This window comes from Harpia harpyja, chromosome Z, assembly GCF_026419915.1.
Source record: "Harpia harpyja isolate bHarHar1 chromosome Z, bHarHar1 primary haplotype, whole genome shotgun sequence".
Taxonomy (NCBI): Eukaryota; Metazoa; Chordata; class Aves; order Accipitriformes; family Accipitridae; genus Harpia; species Harpia harpyja.
Window position 1 is genome coordinate 7,844,219 of NC_068969.1, and position 27,551 is coordinate 7,871,769.

Genomic DNA, 27,551 nt, shown 5'->3' on the forward strand with positions numbered 1-27,551 from the left:
ATGTCTGGCAAATGTAATGGCAACAAATTAAACTACTTTTTTAAGAACTTGGCTTCAAGCAAGCCTTGGAGATCCAAAACAAAATTCTTAACTCTTCGTAGCCTCCCCGTGCAGAGTTCACCGCAAGCCATTTTCAAGGTAGGGTATATCCTCACATGGCATAGAAGCAATGTCAGCCCAAATACAGACAACATGCTCCTCTTCGCTCAGCTGTTCCACTGCTCCCCGAGTTAACAGCTTCACAATTCAGCTGCTGCAGATGTCCCTGGGTCAAAAAAAAGATCATGAAGGTAAAAATAAAAGTAGATTTAACTCACTCTGGAGGCTCCTCTCTCCTCAGCACTCAAAAACCATGGTGCTTAGTGGATAGAGTTAAGCATGGAGTCTTGGGACGAGATAGGCAATAGGATTTGGACTCCTCAGATGTGTTTTTGAGGTTATTGCTCAATGTTTAAGTACAAGGATTATAATTTAAATCTTGTATTTTCCACACCTTGCCTGCCTCTCAAGCAATAGCCACCCTTTAGAAGCACTGGTACATTTTAAGTCCTGATATCCTACCCCAGGTAAGAGGTCGTAAGGAGGCGAAATGAAGAGAGCCCAAGTTGCTGGGTTTTGGGACAAGGAAACGCTTGAGATGGAGAGTACTGTAAGAAGAAATTCCCTTCAGATTACCTTTCGTGCCACCTAAATCATACAGATGTTGTTAGATTCCCTCTCCTCCTAACTCCCCACACCCACCCACCCTGGGTTACAACACCCTGGTGTCGTATTGATCAAATGAGTGCTTTTAAGAAGTTGAGTCCAGAAAAGCAACTTTCCCTACACCCCTGTAGCTTGCCCTTCAGCACCTGAGCATCTCATCTGTTTCAGAAGCACAATTACATCTTTCAAATGGATTCACTCAGAACATCTGAAAAGAAAAAGTGTCTGTATCGAATGTGCCCAAGTCATTTGTATTGCCATTCTCCCTAAAATACTATATACAAATTGCTTCTGTGGTCTCTAAGACATTAAGAAACTACACATTAAAAGGAAGCAAAAGCTATTTTTAAAGCAAAGCTTAAAAACTGATGAAGGTTGGAACAGCTTAAGTTTTCTTCTCCCCTCCACACCCCCACCCCAAAGGCCAGTCCACAACATTGAGGATCAAGTTGATAAATTAGGCTCTTACAACTCATTTTTGTCATCGCTTCAGCAGCAGCAAATCAGGGCAGTAACAGCCTTCTCCTAGCAGCAAATTGGCCTTATGTACCTTTGAGTCCCCTCCTCCCCACCTACCTGCATCACAACATAAGCTCATTTCAATGAAAATTATGTCAGTCTCCCAGCAGAAAGCCACTGAAAGCTTATAGCAAGAGCACAGAATAATATCACTGAATTGATTCCATTAGCGTAATCTAAGAGAAAATAATGATTTATCAGACTCAGAGCTTGGAAACAGAAAACAAAGAGTCTGTGGCAGAGCAGAGAGAAACTCAGATTTATAATCAACCCAATACGCATGGAAATGAGAAAGCTCTCAGCCTCCCGCAAATGAAAGAGTGAAATATTGCGATAATGCCAGCAAGGGGTTCTTAGAGATGTAGAAAGTACCAGGAGGGAAGGAGACCAGAAGCTTGCTGGTGATGGCAGGGGAATGCAAACAGCTTCACCCAGATGGGATGAGGAGTATTAACGCTATCAATCCGCTGTACCAGCAGACACAGCGTGCAACAGAAACAGGTGCAAAAAGAAAAAAAAACAAACCCCAAACCAAAACCACATGGGCTGGCCTTAAGATCTGCTAAGCCCCATGTGAAATAAGGATGCCAGCCAGTCCTCAGGCAAGCGTCCAGAATGCCCACAGCACATCTGGAGACAGGGGCCTTGGAAGCTGTGCGAGGCTGGCAGGTGGTGGCAGCAGGAGGGACCACCAAGGGTAGGGATCGAGGCAGCCGCCCTGTTTGAAGAGGTCAGACAGACAGTGGTGAGAAGGGGTTTCATTAACCCTGAGATGCTCAAGTTCCCACAGCTCATTTCTCCAGGAATGTGGGTAATAGTTTATTGCAAGGAAGGAGACCTCCAGTGTGTGTTAGCAGAAGAGGTGTTGGAGAACAGGATCTCCCAGAAGTCCAAATTCTTGTGCAGCTACATACTGAACACCTGCGAAAGCCCTGAAAAAAGTCAGGAGGAGCGATGAAAGGAGCAGGGTGAGAGCATAGGTGCGAGTGATGAGCTGTTCAACTGTGAAAACATCTGCAAATGACCAAAAATTAAAGGCAGTCCGGGGCAAGAAGAGGGAAGTTCCACAATGGACCAAACATTCTGCTATTTGGTTGCCTTTCCTCTCCCTCTACTCTGCCTTTAACTTAAGAAGCAGACAAAGACAAAGCAAAATCCGCTTGGAATCCACCCTGCGCCTTACCCGCCAGGGCCTCTCTTCCAGCATCAAGCAATTTTTTTTTCACACGTTGCACAAGGGAGCAGGTTAAATCCCACCATTGGATTTAATCACCTCTGCACAAATACCATCCAGGGGCTGAACTGCTCTTTGTCAGATTTGCCAGGCACCACCTGGTACTCAGGTGAGACAGACCCCTCCCCAGGTGCCAGTTGCGCTGGGACCTCTTTACTTGTCACCTATAGCCAGCACACACCTCAGCAACAAGCCTAATACAGCCTGTGCCAAACATACGGCAGCTCCAAGACGCTTAAACATTTTAAAACTAACTCAATAGCACCAAAGGCAGGAGAAATGCAACTTTCCTAGTTAATACTCAGACCACATGCTGGCTACTATATCTCTGGAAAACACAGGAGATCACAATCGTTATCCACATTTATGAATAAAATATTCCTTTTATTTTAGTAAAGTAACAAAGCTTATTTACAGATACAATAACTGTACATTCCAATTGAAAAACAGATTGTGCTCAAAATCATTAAAGCAAGTCACACGCAGTCTGTTAGGAACACAAACAACCTCAAACCTCCCAACGCCTTCAGCTCCCGTCTTCTCTCAGGAAATCAGCTCATTTTGTTCTGAATGATTTTCTGCTGATTCTCAAGACATTCCTTCAGCTTGTCTTCAGTGAGCGTCAGCCTCTGCTCCAGGATGGAAACAGTCTGCAAAACAAAACTAAAGCTGCTGTTGAGCTGCTCACAAAGACAAGCCACGTACTGTACTCTCAGTGGGTAATAAAATGCTGAATTCACAGGAGTATTTTGAGGTATTTCAGGGCTGTAACTCCAGTATCAGCATTTTAGCAGGGCAGAGCCCCATACAACTGGAGAGGCTGGTGGGCACAAAGCTCTCCTGCAGACAACACCGAGCACCTGTTCCAGCACTCGGTGCTTTCAAACTGGGCTCTGCATTTCCTTTCACAGACAGGTTCTGTCCTTCCACATTCATGAGCCACCAGGCACTGGAAAGTCACCAGGCACTCTTCTGCTAATGAGAGACAGAGGTTTTGAACAGTTTTGCCCAGTTTTAGCTTTGATTTTGCCTCTCTGCTTCTGACTCCTCCCTACCCCAAAAGCTGTCCATTTGCTGCAATTAAAACACACAGAACTTGCTGGACAAGCACAATGACAAGCAAGAAAACCCTCCTAGCGTAAGGCAGTGCAACAGGTGATGGGGGGGAATTGAAACCCAAAGCGGCAATACCTACCTCAACATAATGCCTAAATATTTTTGTGTAATCCAGTTACCCCACAAAGAACTGTTGTATCTTTCTCCTCGAGCTGAAGTCATCATGTACAGAATGCACAGGAAGAATGTTTTAACCACGTGGCAATAAAAGCTTCTGCTGAAAACCTTTTATTGATCACTCTGAGGTAATCAAGGGACCTAGCTATGCAGAACCACTTTCAGCTTCCAAAGACACCGGAATGGCTGATAATAGGCAGTGATGATTTAATGCTTTAATATCCATAAACTTATCAGCAATAATCAATATCTTCACATATTGAGCATTTTTAATGCATAAATAACATACTCTGTTAAAAACAAAGGATGTTCAGAACCTTGGACTTCAATAAAGTAATTCAAATAAGCTTGGACAACCACTGTTTGTATAGAAGTTATACATAGAAAGCCTTTTAATAGCACATTTCGTAAGCACATCTAAGTGCTTGACAAAAGAAAGCAGGTCTCATTATCCCCATTTTACAGCTGGGGAAACAAAAGCACAAAGAGAGGAAATAGCTTGGCTAAGGCCACTTGAGACTAGGAAAAGTCTCCTGTAAAATGATTTGAGGAATGAGACAAATGGGGGGGGGGGGGGGGGAGAAAACAGATGTAGTAAAAAACAACACCAAACGCTATGGCAAAGCTATCTTGCAAGATCGCGTATCAACAAAGTCAGAGGGGGCTGTGCATCATAGCATTTACTGTAACGCGCCCTTTTTTCCTTCCCCAAACATAGTTCAAAGCTTACTTCTACTGCACATGTCCCGCTGACCTGTGACAAGGCAGACGAGCTAACCCCTGCTGCCTAATGCAGCATTGCTGCAACTGTAGAAAGCTTCACCTAAAAGAAAAAACCCTGAATTACTTAAATATTCCCATGGGCTATAGCACTAGCTTCATTTAAGTTTTTTCCTCCTCTGTTGCCATCCCTTTGAGGCACAAGAGCTGCAGTACACAGAGAACAAGAAGAAAAGTTGTAGAGCCAGCAGGTAACATCCCAGGTGCCCCAGAGCCAGCAGGAGCCCTCCCGTCTATTCAAAGGAGAGAGGATTTAGTCTTTTTTCTTATGAAGCCACACTATTGCCTAGTGGCTGTCTTACAGATGTCAGGAGTGAAGCTACTCAGGGCAGAACACAGCAGGCTGAATGTCTACCAGGGGTTTACAGCAAAGATCTTATCCTGCAAGCAACCAGACAGAGAATGAAAAACAGTAGGGATCCTTGCTTTTCCATTTTAAAAAAGAAGAGCTAGTAACTCAAGACTCAGTTAAAAAGGTGAGGGTGAAGCATTGCATCAAATTCCCTTTAGAAAGATAATCAACTGAATTAATGTCCTGGTCACACTGCCCTGCTAGAAGCAAAACCCCAGATTACTTGCAGTTCCTATACTCCATGATTAACTGCCACTGCGATCCTACTGATACGAGTTAAGTGTTGGTACATGCAGCACTGTGAGACTAAGCACAAGTAAAGCAGATTTCAGAAGTGTTGAATTTGTGAAAAAGCTGTAAGGAAAACGTTTATTAGAATGGAAATTGCATGTAAGTATACACAGAAAACCTGTAGTGAGTATTTTTTGGAAACTAAAAGTGGAAAAGTAGCAGTCAGAAATTAAATCCAGGAAGTCCAAAGTAGGAATTGATGACTACAGCCATTTAGACTTGAATATATGATGCCCAAAATACACAGGGCATCTGACATCCTTGGAAGGTAAGGGAAAGCACAAATACTGCCCAGCTGCTATTAGTGCTATATTGTAACTTACACATGAAAGAAAAGCTCCTTTATCAGCAGCTGACAGAGTTTTACAGTATTTCCATGTTGCTATCCATAAAGCAAGTCCTTGTTGGTAGGCAAATTAAACTGCACCCATTCAACTCCTGCGTGTTTTTGCTATTGCTTTTCAGAAGATAACGAACCAACAATTAAGCCAAGGAGGAAAATACTGTTAGCCAGATTCAGTGAGGATTCACTGGAGCTGGGTTCACACTCAAACCATTCTCTGTGGCAGGATCTGGGCTTCCTGTTGTGTCAGGAGCACAGTACATGTCTCCATTACGCACCAGGGAGTAAAGTGCTGGGTAATTTATTAAAATCCTGGCTCAAATTAGCAGAAGGATAACAGTTTAGGCTTAAATGAGAAGGAAGATTAACCTTTTTTTTTTTTTTTAAGGAGTATTTCTGACATTACAGTAATATACTGAGCATTACTATGGACACCAGAACAGAATATGGAATTTTTCACACAAAAGAAAACTTACTTAAATCAATTCCACCAAGACTTCCTGCAACATTTGTCTTTATTCACCTTTGCAGAGTTAGCCTAGAAAAAACCCTGCTATTCTCTTTGGAAACATTAATGAAAAACTATGTAGAAAAAAAAGTTATCTCCTATTTACTTTTTAAGTTCTGGGGAACATTCAGCTCCATCCTCCCCCAGGACGCCTAAACTGAAGCACCCAATAGTCACACTTGCTTACATGATGACAAGTCCCCTATGCTATTCCTCCATATTATTTTTACACTCTCAACCCAAGTAATAGTGATTTGTGATGCTGTTCCAAGACGCCTTCATCAGTACCTTTTCTTTAGTCCCTGTTAAACATTTCCCTGTCTGATTAAGTAGCAGAGACAGTTTAAGAACCACTAGCCCCAGGGTTGAGGCTTTTGCAGTGGTCCTGGAGGGACAATCAGCCCTGCCTCTTTCAAGGACTACAGATAAGGGGAACCAGGTGCTAAATGAATGCCAACAGAAACCAGTTCTACAACTGCCAAAGGAAACCTGAAAAGCAGAGTCCAGAGCAAGCAGAGGCCATCAGCAACCCTCTTGAGGAGTGGTGGGCCTCTCTGCCAGGAGATAGAGATCCACCTGAACAGATGGCTGCTCATTAACTAAAGCAGTACTTAACCTGGAGCTGGGGGCAAAGCTGACAAGAGCACAGAACAGTGGAATAATGTTAGGCTCACCCTGCTAAGGGATGACTACTCTGCAAGCAAAAAGGTGCAGCTCCTGCCCTGTAAGCAGCACATGGGTTTTTCAGTACGCCACTTGCACCAGCTTTGATTGAGTTAGCACACATAATAGCACAGGGGACATAGCACTGCTCCAGCTGATCACCAGTAATTGTGGGAACCCAAAAACACGTATTGATACTACAGTTACTCAAATGAGGTAACAGCCAGGCTCAGCCTACAAGGTATATGATCCTGCACACCAGCTGCAAAGTAGATGTGCCCTTGGCTATGTGCAGGCTAAGTATTACACTTGCACTTCTATTCCTGTCATCATTTCATAACATAAAATCACTCTCTCTCCATTGATCTCGAAGGAGGTAGAAGTAGTTTCCTAGCTTTAAGTAAGAAGATTCTTAAGTTTGCTCCCCCAGTTTTTCTAAGCATATGCTAAAAAAGATTTTGCAGGGCACTAACATATCAGCCCAAGAAAAAACACTACTACCTCTTCAGATTTTTCTTTCCCATCTGACACGTTAATTTATGAAGACAGCATTTTCTTTACAATTTATCAAAAAACACACCTGCAAAAGAACAAGCAACAAATGCAGAAGTTTCTAAGTTTCCACTCACTCAGTTTCCCCACTCCACTGTGCTGGTACAAGGAGACTTAGGGATGCCTCTCAAGAGGTACAATGAAGACAACAGATGGTCCGTGGATTTGCAGAACGAGACTTACCAAGTCTGACCCGGAGCTGCAGGCTTAAGAGCTCTCCCCTCTGTAAAGACTGAGGCCAACGCTGGTTTGTTTTCAAAGAGCTAGATGCCCAGCTGTAACTTCTTGTAGGCTACTTGATTTTCCAGAAAAACAGTCACTGCAGAGTGGATTTTAGTCCCAAACACAACCAAGAAGTACAGCAAGTAAACTGCATCGTGGGAATGCTCCCTTAGCATCCAAGGGTCTCTCCTGAGCAAGCTCTAAGGAGTGGGTTCAGAGGCACCTATATACCTCTAGGGCACAAATCTGTGACACTTGGACCTCAAGCTGCTGCACAGCATTGAAGAGACCTGCTGGCACTATACTGGAAAGTAAAATCAGTCTTGCAAGAAAGGAATACAGTTGCCAGCCTTCAAATGCACCACCTGAACTGAGTAATATTCAAAAGAGACCCCAGCTATTGTATGCATTTCACTAAAATGGCACCTCCAACACTCGCTAAATGCTGTCCTGAATGTATACGCAGTTCTGTGCAGAGACAGAAATTAGCAAGTTTCCAGGTAAGTTAAGCTTGGGAGCCCTTTCTCTAAGCTAATCCAGTGAGTGAAATAAAGTACCACAGGAAGGGTTTGCACCAGGGTAGCCCTACCTACCTTTTACAGAACAAGTAATTAACTCCTGCCACCAACAATAATTCAAAATACCAAACTTCAGCTGCAAGATTAAAAGGCTCATGGGAGAACTCGTGCAGCACAAGTCACTCTGAGGTTCAAGCATGAAGCTGCCTGGTGAGAAGCAGCCTTTCCTCCTATCGTACCAAGTTTTGCCCTGACTTGCTGTCAGCCTCCCTTCGATCTCAGCAACTGCATCTAGTGAAACTCAAAGCAGACCCCTGCTATTACTAAACATGCTTGAAGAAAGCTAGACTGCCCTCATCATGTACAAGTTTTATCTTAACACAGTTTTGAGATGGGACTTGAAATGGCTACTGACATTCAGTATGCTCTGAAGCATTTCCAGCAAAAAGCTGGCAGTTCAGACTAACTGAGGAAGTAAGCCTCATACCTGAGAGTATAACAAGGTATGAAGCCTTCACAGTTATTAACACTTTATGTAGCAAACAAAACGCATGCCAGGACTAGACTTACTCTAGTGGCCAAAGCCTTAATCTCAGAGATCAAATACACAATTAGGGTGGTTTTTGTTTGTTGTTTTTCTTTTAAAATGTGAAATGATTTCTAAAGAAATGATAGCTCCTTATCTGCTCAGACCAAAACAAGACCTGCTACCCCAGAGACATTTAAAATAAGTTCTGTAGCTCCACACCATCTCAATTGCTTTGAATGCAGACTCTAAGGCAAATTCTCACAAAGCCTATTTGCATAGAATATTTCACACCAGGCTGATTCACAGATAGTGTATTGATTATTTCAGAATGAAGAATATAGCTCATGTAGTGCTTCAGTCTTCCCCTCAATCTTTAATGCAACTTCATGAATTTTCCTGGGTTTACTTTGTAGCATGCTTCAAATTCCACAAACTTTTATATTTGCTACTACAAAACACTTAGCTCCAGTGTGGCTAGACAGGAATGTATCAGTTAGTGCTGCTGTGCAGCTGTGGGTTAGGAAGTCCCATAAGCCCCCTCAACACGGTTTCTGCGCCTTCATCCAAAGTCACAGTCGGGTCACGTGGATTAGGAATACATGATGATGCCTGCAGAAGTGCAAATGCTAACACTAACCTGGCCTCATCAGGATCCCTACATAGAGCTCCAGATCTGCTCAAGAAGTCGTCTGGCTAAACCACCTCAATGTCTGCTCTCTAGTGCAGCACACAAGAGCTCCTAGTCCTACCAGCTCTCTTCAGCCAGACACATGCTACTCAGATTACTTGAAAAGTAAAGAATTTTTTATATTTAGCAGCCCAAAGCACTACAAGAAGGAAGTGGGTAGTTATAAAATTTGAAACCAGTATTGCTCAGCTAATCCCTCCTCCTTATTACTGTGAGGGTGGTGAGGCACTGGAACAGGTTGCCCAGAGCAGCTGTGGATGCCCCATCCTTGGAGATTTTCAAGGCCAGGTTAGATGGGGCTTTGAGCAACCTGATCTAGTGGAACATGTCCCTACCCATGGCAGGGGAGGTTGGAACTAGATGATCTTTAAGGTCCCTTCCAACCCAACCCATGCTACGATTATCAGCTGCCATCTCTCCTTCCACCTCCCAGTACACTCCACTTTCTGCAGATGCTTGAATTGCAGTTGACCAACCCTTTAGTTAAATTACAGGAGCAACTTTCGTCTACTGCATGAGTCTACTCAAGTCTACTCATGCAGTACACTCAGTACAGCAACGAGTTATCACTTGCACTGCTTGTTGTGCTTTTTACAGTAAGAAAACCATGCAAGAGTACCTGAAAATTCTAGTATGACCTGCTTTGCCAGACCAAGCAGCATGGTCAGTACCAGCATCACAGTGACCAAAGGGACCCTGGAGGACAGAAAAGGGCATTCTTTGTATTAAATCAATCCTAGCCACAAAGAAGATGAGCCACAGGCTCTGCCAGTTTCTTCCGCACAGTGTGGGGACACAAGGCACGCAAGCCATCTGTAACTGAGCCTTTCCATTTACAGCCCTCTTACTAAAAATATTTCATCACACATTGCTGTTGCTTCAGTCTTGACAGTTGATCAGCCAAAGCTAAACTGATGGCACTTGCATTGGATCTGCAAGTTTCTGGAAAGGAATGGCTGCAAGCTTCTGCACAGGTACAGGCAGCTTCCTTGGTGCAGAGCTCCTAGGCCTCTAGGGCTAGACTAGCACAGCAAAAGGAGTCAGGAGACTTCAAGTTTCATGACACAGTATGAAAACACAGCAAGTAATGATGAGCTACAACAAAATATCCAAGCATGTACCATGAGACCAGCTGCACAATATAGAGGTTAAAACCCCAAATGACTAGAGGTCTCCCCCAACCACAAAGACTTCCCATATCCTTCCCCTGCCACCCAATCTACCTCTGCAAGTATGCAAATCACTCATCTAAATTAACCCAGCTGCTGGTACCCAATGGCCAAATAACAGTTTATATTAATCTTCAAGGTCTGCTTGTGAACACAAATTGTGGGAGGTGTTCAGTATTCCTCCCCATCGAAGGCTAATAGAAGGTGAAGGTCCTGTGGACCTCCAGGGAGATGATCAGCACTTTAAAGAAGCCAGCCTTTAGACAGTGTCCTGCTAATACAACAATATCCCTAGGAGTGTGTTTAATTTAGGCAGTCTTAGAAGAATAATGTACTTGCATCAAGACTTAGAGATTTTGTAACAAGCATATTTTGGAAGTAAATTTCAGAAAAAAAGTAGCTCTGATGATATTATACAGAGGACTGGCAACAACCAGGGTACTTAATTTGTTTTGAGTGAAGAGATCAAAGCTACTGCATCTCCAAGAGATGGTTTTGACTCATGAGAAATAGCCTCTACGTCCTTTAAATTAAGATTTAAAAACCAAGCTCCTCTGGCATTTCACAGTTTTTTCAGATGGGAACATTTTTTATTAGTGTTTTGGATTTTAAACCATTTCTTTTGGAATAAAAACTGCTTGCAGTTTTTTTCCTATGCATTAGGTCCACCTGTAGCCAGTGGGTGTTCAGGTCTTAAGAGCAACATAGAAACCAAGACATTTGCGCAAGGCAGAGGTAGCAGCACTTATGAACACATACACACACACACACACACACACAAACGCCCCCCCCCAATCTTTCTTCTTGACTTGTAACTACTTGAAGTCATAACACCATTTATTTTACTAAACTAGTTGCTTAATCTACATTCAATATATCTCAGAAAAGAGGGGCCACATTCATTCTTCACCAACACAGGCTTTGGAGACCACATCTCAAAAGGAGTAACAAATTTGATTTTACTTGGTTTCATTATAAGTATTATACATGCAAACATTTTCAGTTTTAATTAAAAAGCAACTCACTTGTATCCAAGTCTTTTTTTTATGTTAAAGAATTTAATTTAAAAAATTCTCCTCCCTCCCTCTGCAATCTTTTCTGGAGTGAAATAATCCTTTAATCTCATGAGCTAGATTGTCCTTCAGTTCAGGCATGGATTATTTTACAGATTTATCAAGTCGTCTCCATTTCACTGTGTTGTTTTCTCCCAGCTTCAATGCAAGATTAGTTTGGGGAAGTATATAAAGCTGTTTCCTGTGGGTGATTATCACAGCTGTTTATGAATTTTTATGCTAACCTGATTCTGAACTCTTTATTTGGAGCAGACATCTTCCTTCCCACATAAAACCAGCAGCTTTTGCCTCAGTGCCCATTGCCCGCCAGTACTACAGATTAACAAAGTGAACATGGCAGCTGCAGGTGTTTGGAGTGAGGGCAACAGTATACAAACTCTTTGAAGATGATCATTGCAAATGCAAGTTTTCCACTGCAGGCAAGATGGTTACTCACAGTTGATCATCCTTCAGAAGTGCAGTTCAGCTGCAAGTGCAGAAGATACATTTGAACCAAGTAAACTCTTAATATCTGCTCCATTTTTGTTTCAGCCAAAACACCCTTCTGTTCCAGGAAGTTATCCAAGAGATAAAATCACCTTGTTTTTCCCTTAAACTTTAATATTCAGCCCACCTCTTCATATAGGTAACTGAGATACTGAGATCCAGCCTTTGATAAAAAAAAATAACTGATAAACATTTTGCATTTTTCTCCTTTTCACATCTCTGAAATGCCAGTAAAGAACAAGCTTTTTAAACATCGAGACACTGACAAGGTATTAAGCTGCAGGAAAGGGAGGAGCAAAACACCTATATTGTACATTTATTACTCTCATCTTCCTCATTCCTTTGCCAGATTTGAATTGCCTGCTTTCCTACAAAGAGGCACCAGGGTATCTTTAAGTAATCCAAAACTACTGGAAACAACCGGCTTATGTCTGTGTCTCAACTTCACTCCATCCTTCAAGGCAGCAGAATTATTAAGGAGGTACTACTCTTCTGAAAAAGGCAGACAAAAGTTAACTTCTTTATTTGCATGTGAAGTATGGCCAGACACACACCACATTTAGAAAAAAATACAGACTGTCAGTTCACATTAGAACACTTCCTTACAAGTAAAACAAAAAATGTCCCGACAGAGTTCTAATGAGGAAGAAGAGAGGAAGGTTTCACTGAATCAAAAACCAGGTTAAAGAAAGTTGCCAAAACCTTAAAGAATTAAATCATAGCACAAAGTCAACAACATAAAAATGAAGCTTTGTAAATCTGAGGGGGCCATATCTATTTGCTACAGCACTTACTGCCAGATGTGGTATACAACAGCCACTAGTTTCTTCTGATCCATCCTTCTCTGATAAGAACTGAAGTGCCTAACTGAAGGAGCAAGTCTGCTCAAGTGTATCCTCCTGCACAGGGCACAATGCCTGTACAGCCTCAGAGCTACTTGCGACTGGTGTCTGGCAGGAAGACAACTCTTAATAGAATAAAAACAATCCCGCTGTCTCTAAGTACATGACACCCCACTTCATCTGGAAATCTATTGTCAACAGAGGGAAGGTACTGATAATTGGTGAGTGGCAGACAATGCAGCTTCAAGTGTGCAGCTCAGAACAAAAGCTGTGCACTGGCAAAAGATGACAGCCTTCAGCTGATGTCTTACTATTACCTCTTTCAGCAGAAATTGAAAGTATTTTCTCTCCTTCCCACTTTTACATTATAAACCTTGAAATGATAGCTATGGAAAAAATATTAGGAAAATAAATTAGGTTTATATTTGCATAATTTCCCAAAGTAGTTTATCACAACCTTAAGTTTCCCCCACTGGTACATTACATCATGTTAACACAGTGCTGGAAACTACAACATGAACAAAGAGCACAGGAACTCAAGGTACCACATCAGAAATACACCCAAGCTCCCATGGAGCTAACAAATAATATGGATGGCTATATCAATAGAGGGTTTCTGGGAATATCACAGGGACTCTGTCCTTTCCCTTCAACTGTATGACCCTGCTTATGCCATTAGTGTTCTCTTTAAACAAGCGACACTCGGGAATTATGAACCAATGATTTATAACAGAGCACTAGGAGCAACCTCAGCCCTTCTTCAAGAAGGGAAAAATACTGACACCTGTTATGTGTTATTTATGAAAGCTTTTTGTTCCATTTTTGAAGTAGTGGTGTCGTCCTTTCACAAAAAGAAGTCAGCAGGCCCAAAGCTGCCATATAAAACACACAACGTTGTTTTGAATCTGCTGCTCGGGGAGAGCAGCACCCAGTTGTGCTTTGGCAGAAATGGCTAGGAAAGACAACCAACCCAACACCACCAGCCACTATTTCCATTTCACTTGGCTCTCTGCTAGCAATTAGCACGCCATGGCTTCTCCCAGTCAACATCTAATTGCACGGAAGAGGGGTAACAGCGGCTCTACTGGAGCTGCATTCCCTTCTGTTACAGGCCATCAGCATTGGAAAAAAAAATTTTAGCTATGCGAGCAGATGCCCTCCAGAGTTACCTTCCACAGCTCTGCCTTGCTACATGCCTGCATCCCTCCTCTTTGAGGAACCTCCTCCCTTACTCTGAGAAGGAGGACTTCTTCCAGGCTCCTTTGCTTAACTTTGTTTGGTGTTGGTTTGTTTCACTGCTAAATATCAAAACCTTGGCATGAAAAGGAAGAATTATGAAACCATTTCAACAGTGTGTTGGGATCACCTACTTGTACAAATACATTAAAATGGTGTTAATACAAAACACAACATACAAAGATTAAAACCAATGGGAAATTAAGTACTTCAAGGATGGCAAAAAAGCTACAAAAAAGGTAAAATGTTGCTGAATGCAGAGTTCATCAAGGCAGCTTTTTGGTTTTTTACTATTTCAGGCCTATTTCCAATTTTATCCTATAACCTACTAATTTATTCCTCCCCCACTGATCTCAATTTCTCTTTCTGCTAGGTTTAAAACAACATTTGGAATTTTCTATGGTTACACAATATCTTTGAGAGAGATGTTTGCATTGCTTATATCTAGTTTAAATCCTACACATACTGTTTACTGCAATATTTGCCTCCTCTAAATACCTATGAAGTTGAAATGGAGCCATTACACATCCATCATCAAAAGTGTGGATCTGATTTATGTAATGAAAGATAAAGATCACATTCCAAACTTACTAGGGAGATGTAAAAACAGTAATAAAGTATTTTGTGTATACACTGGGTTGCATTTTACTCACAAGCATGAGGGCCCAATGTCATACAAAATCTGTAACCCCCCACCCCGCGCAAAGTGTTCAGCATTTTAGAGATCACAGGGAAAGTGCCTTCTTGCATTTCTGCCAAACGAACTTAAATACCTTCTGGTTTTCACCCTACCTTTTTTTAGACTGTCTGTAGTCCTGGAATGTTTTTAAATCCCTAAGTCAGCCCTACTTCAATCCCCTGATGGGCCCTCCAACCCATCATCTTACACTTTTTGACAAGTACTGCTTTCTCAAGAGCAGAGAGCTAACTTGGACAAGTAATCAGTATGTTCAACACCATGTGTTCAAGACCTGCTTGTTCTTCCTCAGAAACAACACTCAAACTCACAGAAAAACCCTCCCACACAGCTTTTTCCATCCTACAAACATGGTCTCATCTACAGGAGATGACCAATGTTTACTATCCCATGCTTTCCCCCTGCTTCTCACAAATCTCAAAAATACACAATGAAATTCAGCCCCAGACAATGATCAGAAATAGTATTTCTTCACAGGAGCAATGAGCAGCTATTTAGTTAAACAAAAAGCAGCTCTATCCCCAAATTCTTATTAAGTAAACACATACTATGATGATCACCATTAACAGCTGGTACTATTCAAGCATTGCTTAGTGACTCTCAGGAAGAACTGTATGTTAATGCTTTAGCAAGGGATTATTTGTTTGCTAGCTGTGGGTGAAAAGCATGTTTCAGAGATGAGGCACAGAAGGGCCCAGACTTGTTGATGGAAGAGAATACTGCAGAAATTGGACTGTGTAGGTGAATGTTGGGTGGGGGAAAGGAGCAGGATCTGAACAGAGTTAACCTATAGACTGCAGTATAATAGGGAAGGGAAGAGAGACACAGATTACTCACCAAAAGAGTCCTAATGCCAGCCACTCCTTTAGGCATCACCTTAGATAAACCTTGGCTAATAGCACAGGGTACCAGAGCTAGCTTAAGTAGTGCTCCACTACACTGCAGCATAAAGGAATTATGGGAAGAGCAGGGCCTGAGCTGGAAGTCGATGCGAGGGAACTGCTAGATATAAGCTGACAAACAGATGAAGACAGAATTATCAAAAAATTACTAAAAAGCAGGAGGTTTTGAACTAGTCACTTTTATTCTATGAAACTATTACAAAATATTCCCAATTCTTCCAGTCAGAGGTACCTTCTTCATTGAAAAATTAAAGAGCAAATCATACCTGAGTCAGAACATCCAGCTGTCCCATAATATGCTCCAAGGTATTTGCAAGACTGGTCTCCTCCTCTTGCTGTGCATGGTTCCTACCAGAATCCTGAGGTTTTGTCTTCTTAAGATGAACACCACAATCCATTTCTGATTGCTAGGAAAATAAACAGACAATCTGCTATTGCAATGCAAACAACTGGAGAACGATTGCTGTTTCATGGAGGGTAAAGAGTAAAGAACAGTTTATGTTGGGACAGTCTATGCTATTAAAAATGGCAAAAGAGAACGGGAATTGTTTGTTCTTGTCACAGCTGGAAAAGAAAAAGCTGCTGCAGACTTGTCTGTGTCTACCAGGTGGAGGGATTTTTGTTTTGTTTTCAGGGGGGTGGGGGGGTGTTGTGTGTGTTTTTTTGTTTGTTTTTAAACCTTCAACAGGAAAGGCAAGCCTTAGATAACAATCTCGAGGCAATCTTGCAAGGTTCAAGTTTTGTATGTGCAAAGGGCTTTGGCATGCTCATGTGGTACACAGGCATAGACTGTACAGGTAAACGAAGACTTACTGGAGCCACATGGAAGTACTACATCCAAATTATAAGAATTAAGTAAGCTACCCTGAGAGGATTCCAATTATTTCACTCCAACAGTGCAGTAAAAGCCTCTCCCCATGTTTGGTAGTTGTAAGAAGGCAAGGATGCAGTACTGTAGTTAAGTTCGGCAAAAGCAAGGTGTTCCAATATGCATTAAAACAGACAGGTTTGATTTAGTCATTTTAATTTTGTTTATATCTTGAACTGGTTTTCTCTCCTCAGTGAGGTTAAGAACAAGTTCACTTTGAAGTTTCAATTCCAATTTCAACTGTTTTAGTTATGCAAGCTTGAATATTTCATTCGGAATAAATTAAGTTTTAAAAGCACAAACAGACCTTTACTAGAGAACTTACTCTTCTTTCCTTCTCTTTCAAAATGGTATCTTTCTTCTAGAACAAACACTATTTACATTATTCATCTGCATTACTGCCAGTAGAAGTTCAGGGAAGTTTATCTAACTAAACAAGGTAGCCAACTGATTAAGCAATTGCAGACTTAAGTTTCTCAATTTACACTAACGGAGAAGATTTGAATCTGAAGCCAAGATCACAGCACTCAAAACATAGTTCTCCATGGCCTGATGCCTGGTGCAGCTCCATCCCATGCACTTATTACTCACATATATGACTGCAGTTTGCAAATCAACAAAGCAGCAAGGAATTCTGACAGATTGAAAAATGGTCTCAAAGTTCTCCCACATGTACTTTTCCTAAGCAAGAAATGAAGAGTTGCTTCCACCTCTTCTCTCATATGCACTACTACGAAGGCAGTTCTCATCAGCACTATATTGATTTACCTGCTCATCTCTATATTTGATGCCATGTGTATGCAGATGTGCAACTAAGCTGCAACAAGATCTTAGACCAGCTCACATAACTTTAAACTCAAAACCGTTTAGTGCGTTATGAAGATATATATACACACATGTATGTGTATACACACATGCACACACAAAAATATATGTATTTAAAAAATAAACATATATTAAAAAAAACACCTTTTGCTGCTGGGAGTCACTGATTTAGGCTACAAAGGCTACCAAGGCTGAGGTCCAGCCCAACAGTTTGGCAAAATAAACAGTAAGTAGTGCAACAAAGTGTGACTACATAGGGAAGCTGGAGACTCAGCAAGAGAGAAAAGAGGCTGCGGCAATAGAAGGCTTTGACAGGAGAATGGCTTGCTGTTGCCCACTAACTGCTAGTAAGTGCCGACCATTCTTCCAGACCCTGCCAACCAAACTATCCTCATACAACCAAGCATCACAAGACCATTTTTGTCCAAGGTACAGGAAAGGAAGGGAAAGGTTTAAAGGATACATATAACAACTACTCCACAGGCATCACTGTGCTATACCACAGGCTTGGGATGCAGCTGGGTATCAGGTGGTACCAGCCACACCAGCCTCTGCTAATTTGCTTCCTCCCACTTGCTTGGATAATTTGGATTATCTACAGGCCCTAGGCCAACACAGCCCACACTCCAGGTCACATTGCACAGCATCAGCATGGGAGCCACACTCAAAACTACTCCTGTGCTGCAGGTAGCCCAAGAGCCACATGTTGCTCAACAATGCATTGATTTAATCAACCAAAATATGGTCTTGCAGAGATGAGATAAAGTCAGCCTTACAAAGCTGTTATTTGCTGTTTAAATTTAAACTATAACCAAAAAAACCCAGAACACTGCTTTTCAGTGGGTAATTAGCATTAAAATGCATGTTTTCTTGTTATTTTAAGGCTGACTATCCTATTTTGATGATGTAACTTCAGGCCGATCAATCATGGCACAGCAGAAATTTGAGTGAGCTAACACTGCATACAACCTGCACTTAAAAACCCCAAATGATGATGAGCTATCCACTTCAAAACCCATTAGAACAAGCTGACTCACAGAAGCAGAAAACTGACTGTACCAACATAGTTTCTCCCTCTATCTTTATAGCATATGTCAGATAACTTTTCATAAAAAGCTGCTGGGCTGAACTCAGAGTTGATGTTCTCTTTGCCACAGTCCACAAAGTTTAAGAGTCTGGCATATTTGCAAGGGCAGTACTGCACAGATGCTCCCACACCCAATGCTTTAGGGGTCAGGTGATCTATCACATCAAGTTGAAGCCAGGGGCAGCAGCAGCTGTTTGTTACAGATGCTACATTCTGCTGATCAGCTCACAGACTATGTACCACCCCCCATGAAAAGCCAAGCAAGCCACCTCCACAAAGCCCATGGGGGCTCTTGAAGGCACTCTGAATGGTGGCAACACCCCCAAGAATAGAAGCAGATCTACATTTAAAAATAGAAGCATGGCAATATGACATACTGCCCCATTTCAAACATCACAGCTGCTTGAAAAGGTTCCTTACAGCCCATCATCATCAAGAAGATAACCTGTAGCTAATGCCTTCAGCAATGAAGTTCAGAGTTAGTTCATTTATCTAAACTAGGGACACATCCAGCCAGCAAATAAAAACCATGTCAACATGTCATGGAGTGTGACTTCCAAGAGGGAGGCTTTCAACTGACCAAGGTCTTTGAATATTCAGTTCTAGGAACAAGCACATCCGACCTAGCTTACCCTGCCACAGCAGGTGCAAAAACCCAAGTATCCAACAGCCACACCTACAGACAGCACTTTGAATCACTGCCCACAAACAGTCAGGCAGAGAGACTAAAGTCAGTTTGCTCTAGCTTCTTACTTATCCCACCCGCTCTAATAGCATCAAACTGCAATCTGAAGTCTGGGACCCGTCCAAGCAGGCTCCTCAAAGCAGGGGCCTATACACAGCGTTCAACAAGGGTTAAGCCCGGATTTGCCTAACACAGGCACGTCCAGTGCAAGGTGGAGCTCATTGAAAATGCCTGCAAACTCAGCTAGACACACACAGAAACACTGCAAGCTGTAAATGCAGCCCATGACGTACAGAACAGCAGAGGGACAACAGCAAAGGATCGGCTGACAGCCAGCCTGGCCAAGGTGGACACGCACGCTGCTGCATCTCAAAGGCACAGCACTTCCCTTTTCACAGGTTGAAGCAGAGCATTTGCATCCATCTGGATCAGATACACTAGACTAATTTCAACTCACTTTTTCTGAAGAGGCTGAGGAGCCCAAGTAGGTATATTTGTATTGACACTACCCAAAGCATGTCCCTCTGCTACCAGCTAACAGAAACCTTGTGAACAGAAGGGAACAGTGATACCATGGCATTCCTGCCATGGCATCAAGGAGAAAAACAGGGTGGTTTGTTTGGTTTTTTGGGGGTTTTTTTGTTTTGTTTTTTTTTTAATCCTTTCAGGTTTTTCATGCCAAAGTCTCCACTTTTTACAGCCAAGGAAAGCTTTACCTGCTAAGAAAACACGGCCAGGACTTCACAGGGCAGATGCTGGGGCATTTTACAAGTATCCTAAATCCAAATGGACACCCAGAATTTTGTTTGACATTAATTTTAGAAAACAGCCAAACATTCTGATGAGCTCAAACACACTCTTCTTCATTAAAATATTGGAAAGAGACTGCAATGCTCAGAGGGACAGGTTGTCTGCCATAAGCACCCACCTGGACTTCTGTCATAGTTCAAACACAGCAGTGACACCAGTTGAAGCTGTGTTAAAAAGGCAGTAAGGCCGCCTCTACTGAACCGTTAGTATAGCTTCCAAATTTGACAGTGGTAAGCATCAATGTGAGGTCCTTCAGCAGAAGCTTTGCCCTTTACATTTTAACAAAAGCAGAAAATGTTTGGAAACTTTCCCTTAACAGCCAAACTACAACTTGTACTTACCACTACCTTAATGGCCAGTACATTTGAAAGGAAATATGCACCCAAGTGAGGAAGAACTGAAATGCCCCCAGACTGAAACCTTTTCAAATTTTGTAAGAGAGGATTAAATCAGCCCCCGCTACTGTCCGTAAGAACCAACAAGAAAACTCTCACAGACCAAAGTACAGCAACCCTTCTCCTAATAGTGATCTATACCATGTGGTGAGCCAGCCACTAGTGATTTAAATTCTAACAGATTTAAAAAAACATTGCAAAAATATAGAAAGAGCCCTGAAACATGCATTGGCTTTGTGACAGTCTCAGTACTGATGAACATCACGATTACAGAGAGAGACACCTGTGCTCCCATCTGACTCACCTGCAAGGTAAAGTGCCAGATGAATCTGGGGGACAGGCACCAGAAACAATGACACTGCTGCAGAGGTTTAATTTATTTTAGTCAAGAGTTCAAGTGCACAATTTATTTGGCAGAACCGAACAAATGTATTTGCCATTAAATATCTTATTACAACATCTGCATATTAAGCACTGGGAGTATAGCAAGAAGCAGCTGAACATTAAAGGAAGAATAGATGAGCAGTTTCAGAATACAATACAGCTCTCAGTGACAAAGGGAAAACAGAAGTGATTTATTTATAGCAACCACTTAAAGACAGCACAGTGCAACTACTTGGGGGAAGGGGAAAATTAATCAGCCTTCATTCCAGAGGTCTCTTACTGAGCCTCTTAGGAAAATTGTTCTGGCTAAACAGCATTCTGGCCAGCTATTATAGTGCTGATTGGGGGGTGGGGGAAAGTATTAACTACAAAACACATGTACATCCATAGTAAAACTGCAAGGGACAACTTAAAAAAATGCCATTTTGCTTTCTAAATGGTGATATTTAGAAGATATATTGACAGGATAACCACCTACCAGAATTTTACACCTACTAATAAAAAGTAGGATTCTTATAATTCAATCCAGAGGAAATAGTTCTTTTCCCTTCTCTTCACCTCTCCACTGGAAGGGAAGAACTAAATGATGCAAGGGAGGTAGGTTCAGCTCTACCTTTAAGTCCCTTTAAATCAATTTCCAACATCTTCTGTTTTGGGGTTTTTTTGTTTGGTTTGTTTTTTTTTTTTTTTAAAAGAGAATATGATGTTACTGAGAATTAATTTTCAAGTATCTAGAAAGATAGCATTCCCTTTTAAGCAACACATACATCCAATGTATCCAGTTCAGACATCCAATGTATTAAAATTCACTAAGTGCAATTAAATTCACTAAATTAACTGAAAAAATTCCCCTAGAAACAACAGAGGAGCAGAAAACTCCCGTAAGTGGTGCACACTGTTTATTTGGACCCCAGTTCTACTAATCCAAATGAGAGAGAAATACATTAAAAGTCTTCTGTTTCGAGGAGTCATTTTCACCACAGGTAAAGGGATATTTTAAATGCATTCCCAAAGAGCAACAGTGACATCCAGTGGACGTATATTAGCTGCAAGGTGAGCTCCACAGGAAGGTCAGATGGAGTACAACATGCTAGATTGGAGGACTCCTTAAAAACTGAGGGGTAACCTCATTTCTCCCTGCTACATACAAAATATAACTGACTGAACACAGCTCTCCAAGTACAAACACATTTCTCTAGACTGGAAAAACAGCTCCTCTTCAAGGCAGCACTGAAATTTCTGGAGCAATCACATTCTTCAAGACTTGCATTACTCCATATCTACTGTCCAGACCAGCATAGGGTAACAACTAGAAATAGGATACAAGTTAAATTAGCTTTATGAAACAATTTATAGGACCATTCATCCCTGCTCACCTCTTATTTCAGGATTCAAGTTGCAATAACAGAAGGGGATTTGGGAGGGAAGGGGAAAAAAAGAAAAGGGAGATGAAAAGAACATTACTTCCCTTTTATTTGTGCTTGCATTTTTGCTTCACACCAAAAGGTAAGTTGGGTTAGATATGCAAGAGGCCATAAATGATTTAGACAGAATCCTTTTCCCTGATAGTGCTACTAAAAATACCAAGTTAAAACATTAAAACTTGGCACCTCTACAATAATGGCCATATTTTGCCATAGGCCAATAAATACTAAGTCAGTGATAACCCCAAGAAGAAATAAGAGTTAATAGGTACATCTCAAACCCCTTTAAATTCCAAGGCACTCTTGTGCCAAAGCCTAAGTGAACCACTGACAGAGGCAGGCAGACGGAGTAAGGTTTGTATATTTTAAGTGATGCAGCATCACACACCATCCAGCTCTGCCGACCAAGCTGCCAGGAAGGAAAGAAACAGGGGTAACAGCTAATGGCCAGCTACAGTACTCAGACATGCATGAAACCAGCCTGTACATCCACAGAAGGCTGCACTTGGACTGAAATTTGTATTTGCTTACAGAAATACTAGCATCCTATCTCTGCAAGTGACACTGTTTGGCAATCTCTGGCCAAGAGCAGTCCTCAGCCTGCTCCTGCCTGCCAGAAGGGAAAAGCTGCTCCCCTCCTGTGTTTCAGTGACCTTGCTCTTTGGTTCACTGTCTGTTGGTCCACTTAACTTACATCTATACTCTGTAAGTGACACTTTTAAACCAAGACAGACATTAGTATCATGGTTTTCGAGGTAACTTCAGGTAAAAAGCATCTCTGCAGACTGTTAAAAGCAACCAAGCTATGTGCTGTCCATGCTTTTCAGTTGGTTTATACTGAGCACCACTATATATGCCATGGCATCAACTGGTTGTGTGACAGCTGAGATCAGGCTCATGGTTTTCTCTGCTACGTGATCTTTGTTTTATACAAAAAGTTGAAAGAAAGTAGATCCCTGCACTGATTTCCAAGGAGAAGTATATCTGGCACTGGAAGGAATAGAAGTCACAGTTCCTGATAAGCTTTGGCAAAGGGGATTGCCACAACCCAAAACCAATAAGGAACACAACTATAACAAAGCTAGGGTTTCCAAATGAGTAGTAATTAATGCAATACTACATTAATTCACTGTCTTACTAAGGAAAAATGATAAAATAATAGAAACTAATCTTCACTAGTCAGCTCCTTTCCCATTTGAGTTACATTTCAAATAGCTAAAAAGCCCTCTACAAACATTGAAGAAGAATGGGAAAGTTTTGCACATATTACATTTCCAAAAGCACAAATAGCATTTCTGTGATGAGTGAAAATGGGAAACACTAATGCCAGGCATTGAAAGCCCAGTGCAAGAGTGCATGGACAGGTAAAACTTAATCATTACCGGCTGTTTAAAAAAAAAACCAACAAAACAGGTCTGTATTTATTGAGAAGGAAAAGCTAAGGGTAGCCTTCAACATTTTAGATTTGTCTTTTCCTACTTTGCTTAGGCATTTTACCTCCCTTAACAATTCTCCACTCCCATCGGTCATAGTGTTTTCTTAGGAGATATGAAGAGGTCTTCCAGAATTTAGTATGGAATAATTAAGCATTGTTGTACAGGTGATGCTCAACTGGCTATCCTAACACTGCTCCTAGAGAGTAACAGCACCAAAAATCTCAAAGGAACAGTTTTGTGTTGAAACAAGCCACTATAGGAACAAAAAGATAAATAGGAGAACCATTGGTAAGAAATTTCACCAAGAATTGAACTACTGTTCCTGGCCCCATTTAAGATCACTTTTAGGAAAGGTTCCCAAGAAAAAGCAGCCAAACACCAAAACAAAGTGTTTATCCTTAGCTTTGGGTTATCCAGCTACAGGTTCTTTTATACCAAAAGCAGTCTCCAAGGCAAGAAGCAAAACACGCACAGTGATCTCCTGAAGTGTGAATAACAGCTTCCAGCTCACTTCCTTCATCAGAATCATTTGCCTCTTTCTAGTGAAATAGGTACGTATATGCCGTGTAACATACACATCATGCACATGCCTACATACATCACTTATGTATGTATACACATATGTAAACATATGCAAACATATGCAGACACACACATATTATAACATGCCCATTTGTTATTACACTTGCCTGAAGTTTGGATTTTAGCAGAAAAGTTTGAGATCTTAGCTCAAGCTTCGAAAGTTTCTATCTTCACCTATCTCAAAAGTTGACACAGAATAGCAGCTTGGAAAATAGTATAAATCTTGCCTCCATCTCTTCTCTTTGAATTATGACTCAAGCATTAAAACAAGCCACATAGAGCAGCAACCTAAGTGGGTGAATTTACATTAATTAGCCTGAGATATTGAACTTAAAAGGCAATTTTTATTCTGACCAATAATGACTTGTCAGGACTTGCCTTATTGTTCCAGAGCCTTAACGAACAAATTTATTCACTGTAAGATGACAGAAATTAAAAGCTGATCCTCTTATTTCAGCAAAAAAATCTTGTCAAACCAGAACACAAAAGGGAAAACAGTTGTAGCAGCACAGCTGCTCCCATCCACTAACGGGCAAAGCTGTTACAGGTTGTTGCAGTCATTCAGAGCCTCTTGGAAAGCCAAGCTGAGGGTGCCCATACCCTGCCTTTTCCTCTCTCTTAGGTCCTTCATCAAGATCAGAACACTCTGATAAGTGGTCTGCAAACATGTGTAAAAATTGTTAACACACAAAATCAGAGAAGACATAAGCTTTCATTTGTCATGCACACCCACCTCTCCTTGCATTGAGCAGATCAAAATAAAAGCAAACCCGAAAGTTTCAGGGGAAAGAGCAACAGCATAGGGGCAAAACCCATTAGCTTGTGAAAAATTCAGTTTCACACAGCAACAACAAAAAAAAAGCTGAAAGAGTATTAGAGGGCTAGCCATTAACAGAGGCTTCCTAGAACATCTTCCAGAAAGAAGCTCTGCTGTTAGCTGCTTGTGAGGTGGACCCTAATTTATTCAGGTGAGAGAAAAGCATTTATTTTGCTCTGATGCAGCCTCACAGTCAAATTAAGATGCAGAAAATCAGAGAGAACTGCAGTGAGGCTCCACAAAGAGCACAGTCAACTGATACAGCTATCCAGTTCTGCTCAGATAAACTTGGGCTTCCTGATATGAAGAAACCTGGTACTGTTGCGAGACTTTATTCTCCAGTGAATTAGAGCTAGACTCTAGAGCTCAGTTGCATCCAGCCTTTTCATCAAGGAAACCGAGGGGTTACCCCCTTGGGGGCTACCCACAAAACAGATGATGCAACACTGATGCCTTCCTGGCTGATGTTCTGGATGCTGCACAAGGCAGGAAGAGATCAAGCAAACATTCTCAACTAGCCAGCCTTGCTCACCATGATAGCTCCCTTAGTCAACTAAGTGTCTGTTACCTCTTGGGGGTTAGAGTTCATCCCATTCAATCTCTGGTTTCCAGCAAGATGAGTGGAAGACACCACAGGAGCACACTTCTTGCACAGAAAGAACTACTAGCTGTTCTTGCTAAAAGGAGTAGAGGAGCAATGAAAAAAAATTACATCCTTCTGGCTCTCACAAGGTTTACAAGCACAGCCTCTTCAGGCACAGGCCAAAGTAGAGACCCAGCTTTGTCCACACCACAAAGGAGGGAGAGGAAAGGAGAAGCCTTTTCCTCTGTTCCTGTTGAACCTCTGTCTCCTTGCAAAAAAGTTACAAGGTCACACGTTGCAATAGGCTTACATGAGCAGGCTTCCTTCAATGAAAGAAGAGTGAAGGTTAGGGAGCTATGGATAACCATCTGCAACTGCACTGCTTGTGAAGGATGTGGGGAAGAGCTCCTGAGCATCCTGTGATCAGTCGTAGTAAGACTCCTACCCATCCCTATGAAGCTTCTGCTTGGACAGACAAGCAGGGTAAAGAGCAGTGGAAACATCTTGAGCACTCATCACACTGTTGCTCTTTTAAGTAAATAATCTACCTACCTATCCCAAGAGGAAGAGAATCGTGTACCAGACTAAAGCTTCCTGGAGTGGGAACACATCCTCAGAAAAACAAGGTGACAAGCAGATCGGGAAAAATAATCATTTTGCAGACCACATCTATCTTGAAGGCTGAAGGTTGGATTCCCCACTGCTGAATACAGGATTCCTCCCTTACAACGCTTTAAAAATAAATAAATAGAAGGGGGTGGAGGAGGTGCAAACGACAACACATTCACATCCAATTGCAAAGAGCTGCAGCTCTGTGCATTGAAACTGCTTCCCAGGAGGGGACTTCACAGCAAGTAAAAAAAAGAAGAAACGTATAAAAGTATTCATAAGTATTAACGGATGCCAGAATTAGAGATAGTTACCAATTTGGAAGCCAAAAGGTCAAAAAAGAAAAGGCACATCTGGCCTATGAGTAACTCAGGAGGAATTTATTTACACAAGGAATGAGTGGCTGACAGAATGAACTGCTGCAGTCAGCACAGAGACCACAGGCTGAGCACAAGAGGCACCCAAGGTCACCAAACACAGAACCAGCAAAGGAAAGAGGTGGAGTCAGCTTTGGACATTCAGTTATAAGCCTCAGACAACTTTATGATCAGATCATGGTTTTTGGAATTGGTCTCCAATCCTATTCAACAGAACTATTTTGGAAAAATTGCCATTGAAGAAATAAGCATAGTCCAACGCCTGGAGAAAATTTTAAACCCAGCAGTGTAGAAAGAGATCTAAATGCCTGTCTTAACCAAAAAATGCATCTGAAGAGTCACAGGCTACTTGGAAGTCCTTTCTGCTGAAGCACAGCTCTTCCCAAGCTTCACTTTGTGAAGCCTGCTATGCCATTAGCTTTCAAATTTGGTAGCTCCACAATTGAGTACCATTTAACTTCAAAGGAACTAAAGATATTCAAAACGTTTGTGCTCTTGAATTTCAAAAGAGCAGAAAGACTTCTTGGCAAGAGTGACAGAGGACAACTCTGCACCTCTGCCTATGTCTCCCAAATTGCCCTATCAAAGGATTACCTGCTTTTGAGTCTGTCTGCACATCCACTCACATGAGCACGTCTCTCAGAGTCCTAACCAGGAGCTGAAAACCAAGCTGCACATGTTTAAGTTATATGGTTGCAGAATTCACAGCTGAAGTGGCAAGAGAAACACTTCCCCACCACCTACCTGTAAGCTTATGTTCTGCTGTACCTATTACCTCTCTTGCCAGGATACCCTTAGTTTGAGATAAACTACACACAATCCTTGCAGACTGTGCATTTCACTGCCTTTTGGACATCTGAAGCTCCTGCTCCCCCTGTTCAAGATAGCTTTGCCTCTGAGAAACTGCAACATGAACAAGGTTTAAGGTATTTTTCTTTAGAAAGCTACATGCAGAGGCTTAGACTAAACTCTCCTCATCAGCCTCCTCCTTTGCAAAGTAGTTACAATTTCTGTTTAAACTTGAGTAAAGAACCTTTGTATCAATTAATATTTCCTGTTTTCCATAATATTGCATGAAAAACTGTTTACCAACTTAGCTTATACTACAACGTTTTTATTCGTAATTT

General features: G+C 41.7%; 1 protein-coding gene across 5 annotated transcripts in view; it reads right to left on the reverse strand.

The window, feature by feature from the left end:
- Nucleotides 1–2,821: 2,821 nt before the first annotated feature.
- POC1A (POC1 centriolar protein A) overlaps nt 2,822–27,551 on the reverse strand; it is a 59,283-nt gene continuing 34,553 nt past the window's right edge. For 4 of the 5 annotated variants that reach the window (XM_052777245.1, XM_052777247.1, XM_052777248.1 and 1 more), the window contains 2 exons: nt 15,809–15,949; nt 2,822–3,108 (listed from right to left, as the gene is read on the reverse strand). In XM_052777245.1, coding sequence (XP_052633205.1) covers nt 3,010–3,108; nt 15,809–15,949 — 240 coding nt within the window. In that variant the 3' untranslated portion in view covers nt 2,822–3,009. Of the gene's footprint in view, nt 3,109–11,109; nt 13,094–15,808; nt 15,950–27,551 lie in introns of those variants that run through there. The other variant, XM_052777246.1, reaches the window with a different exon arrangement.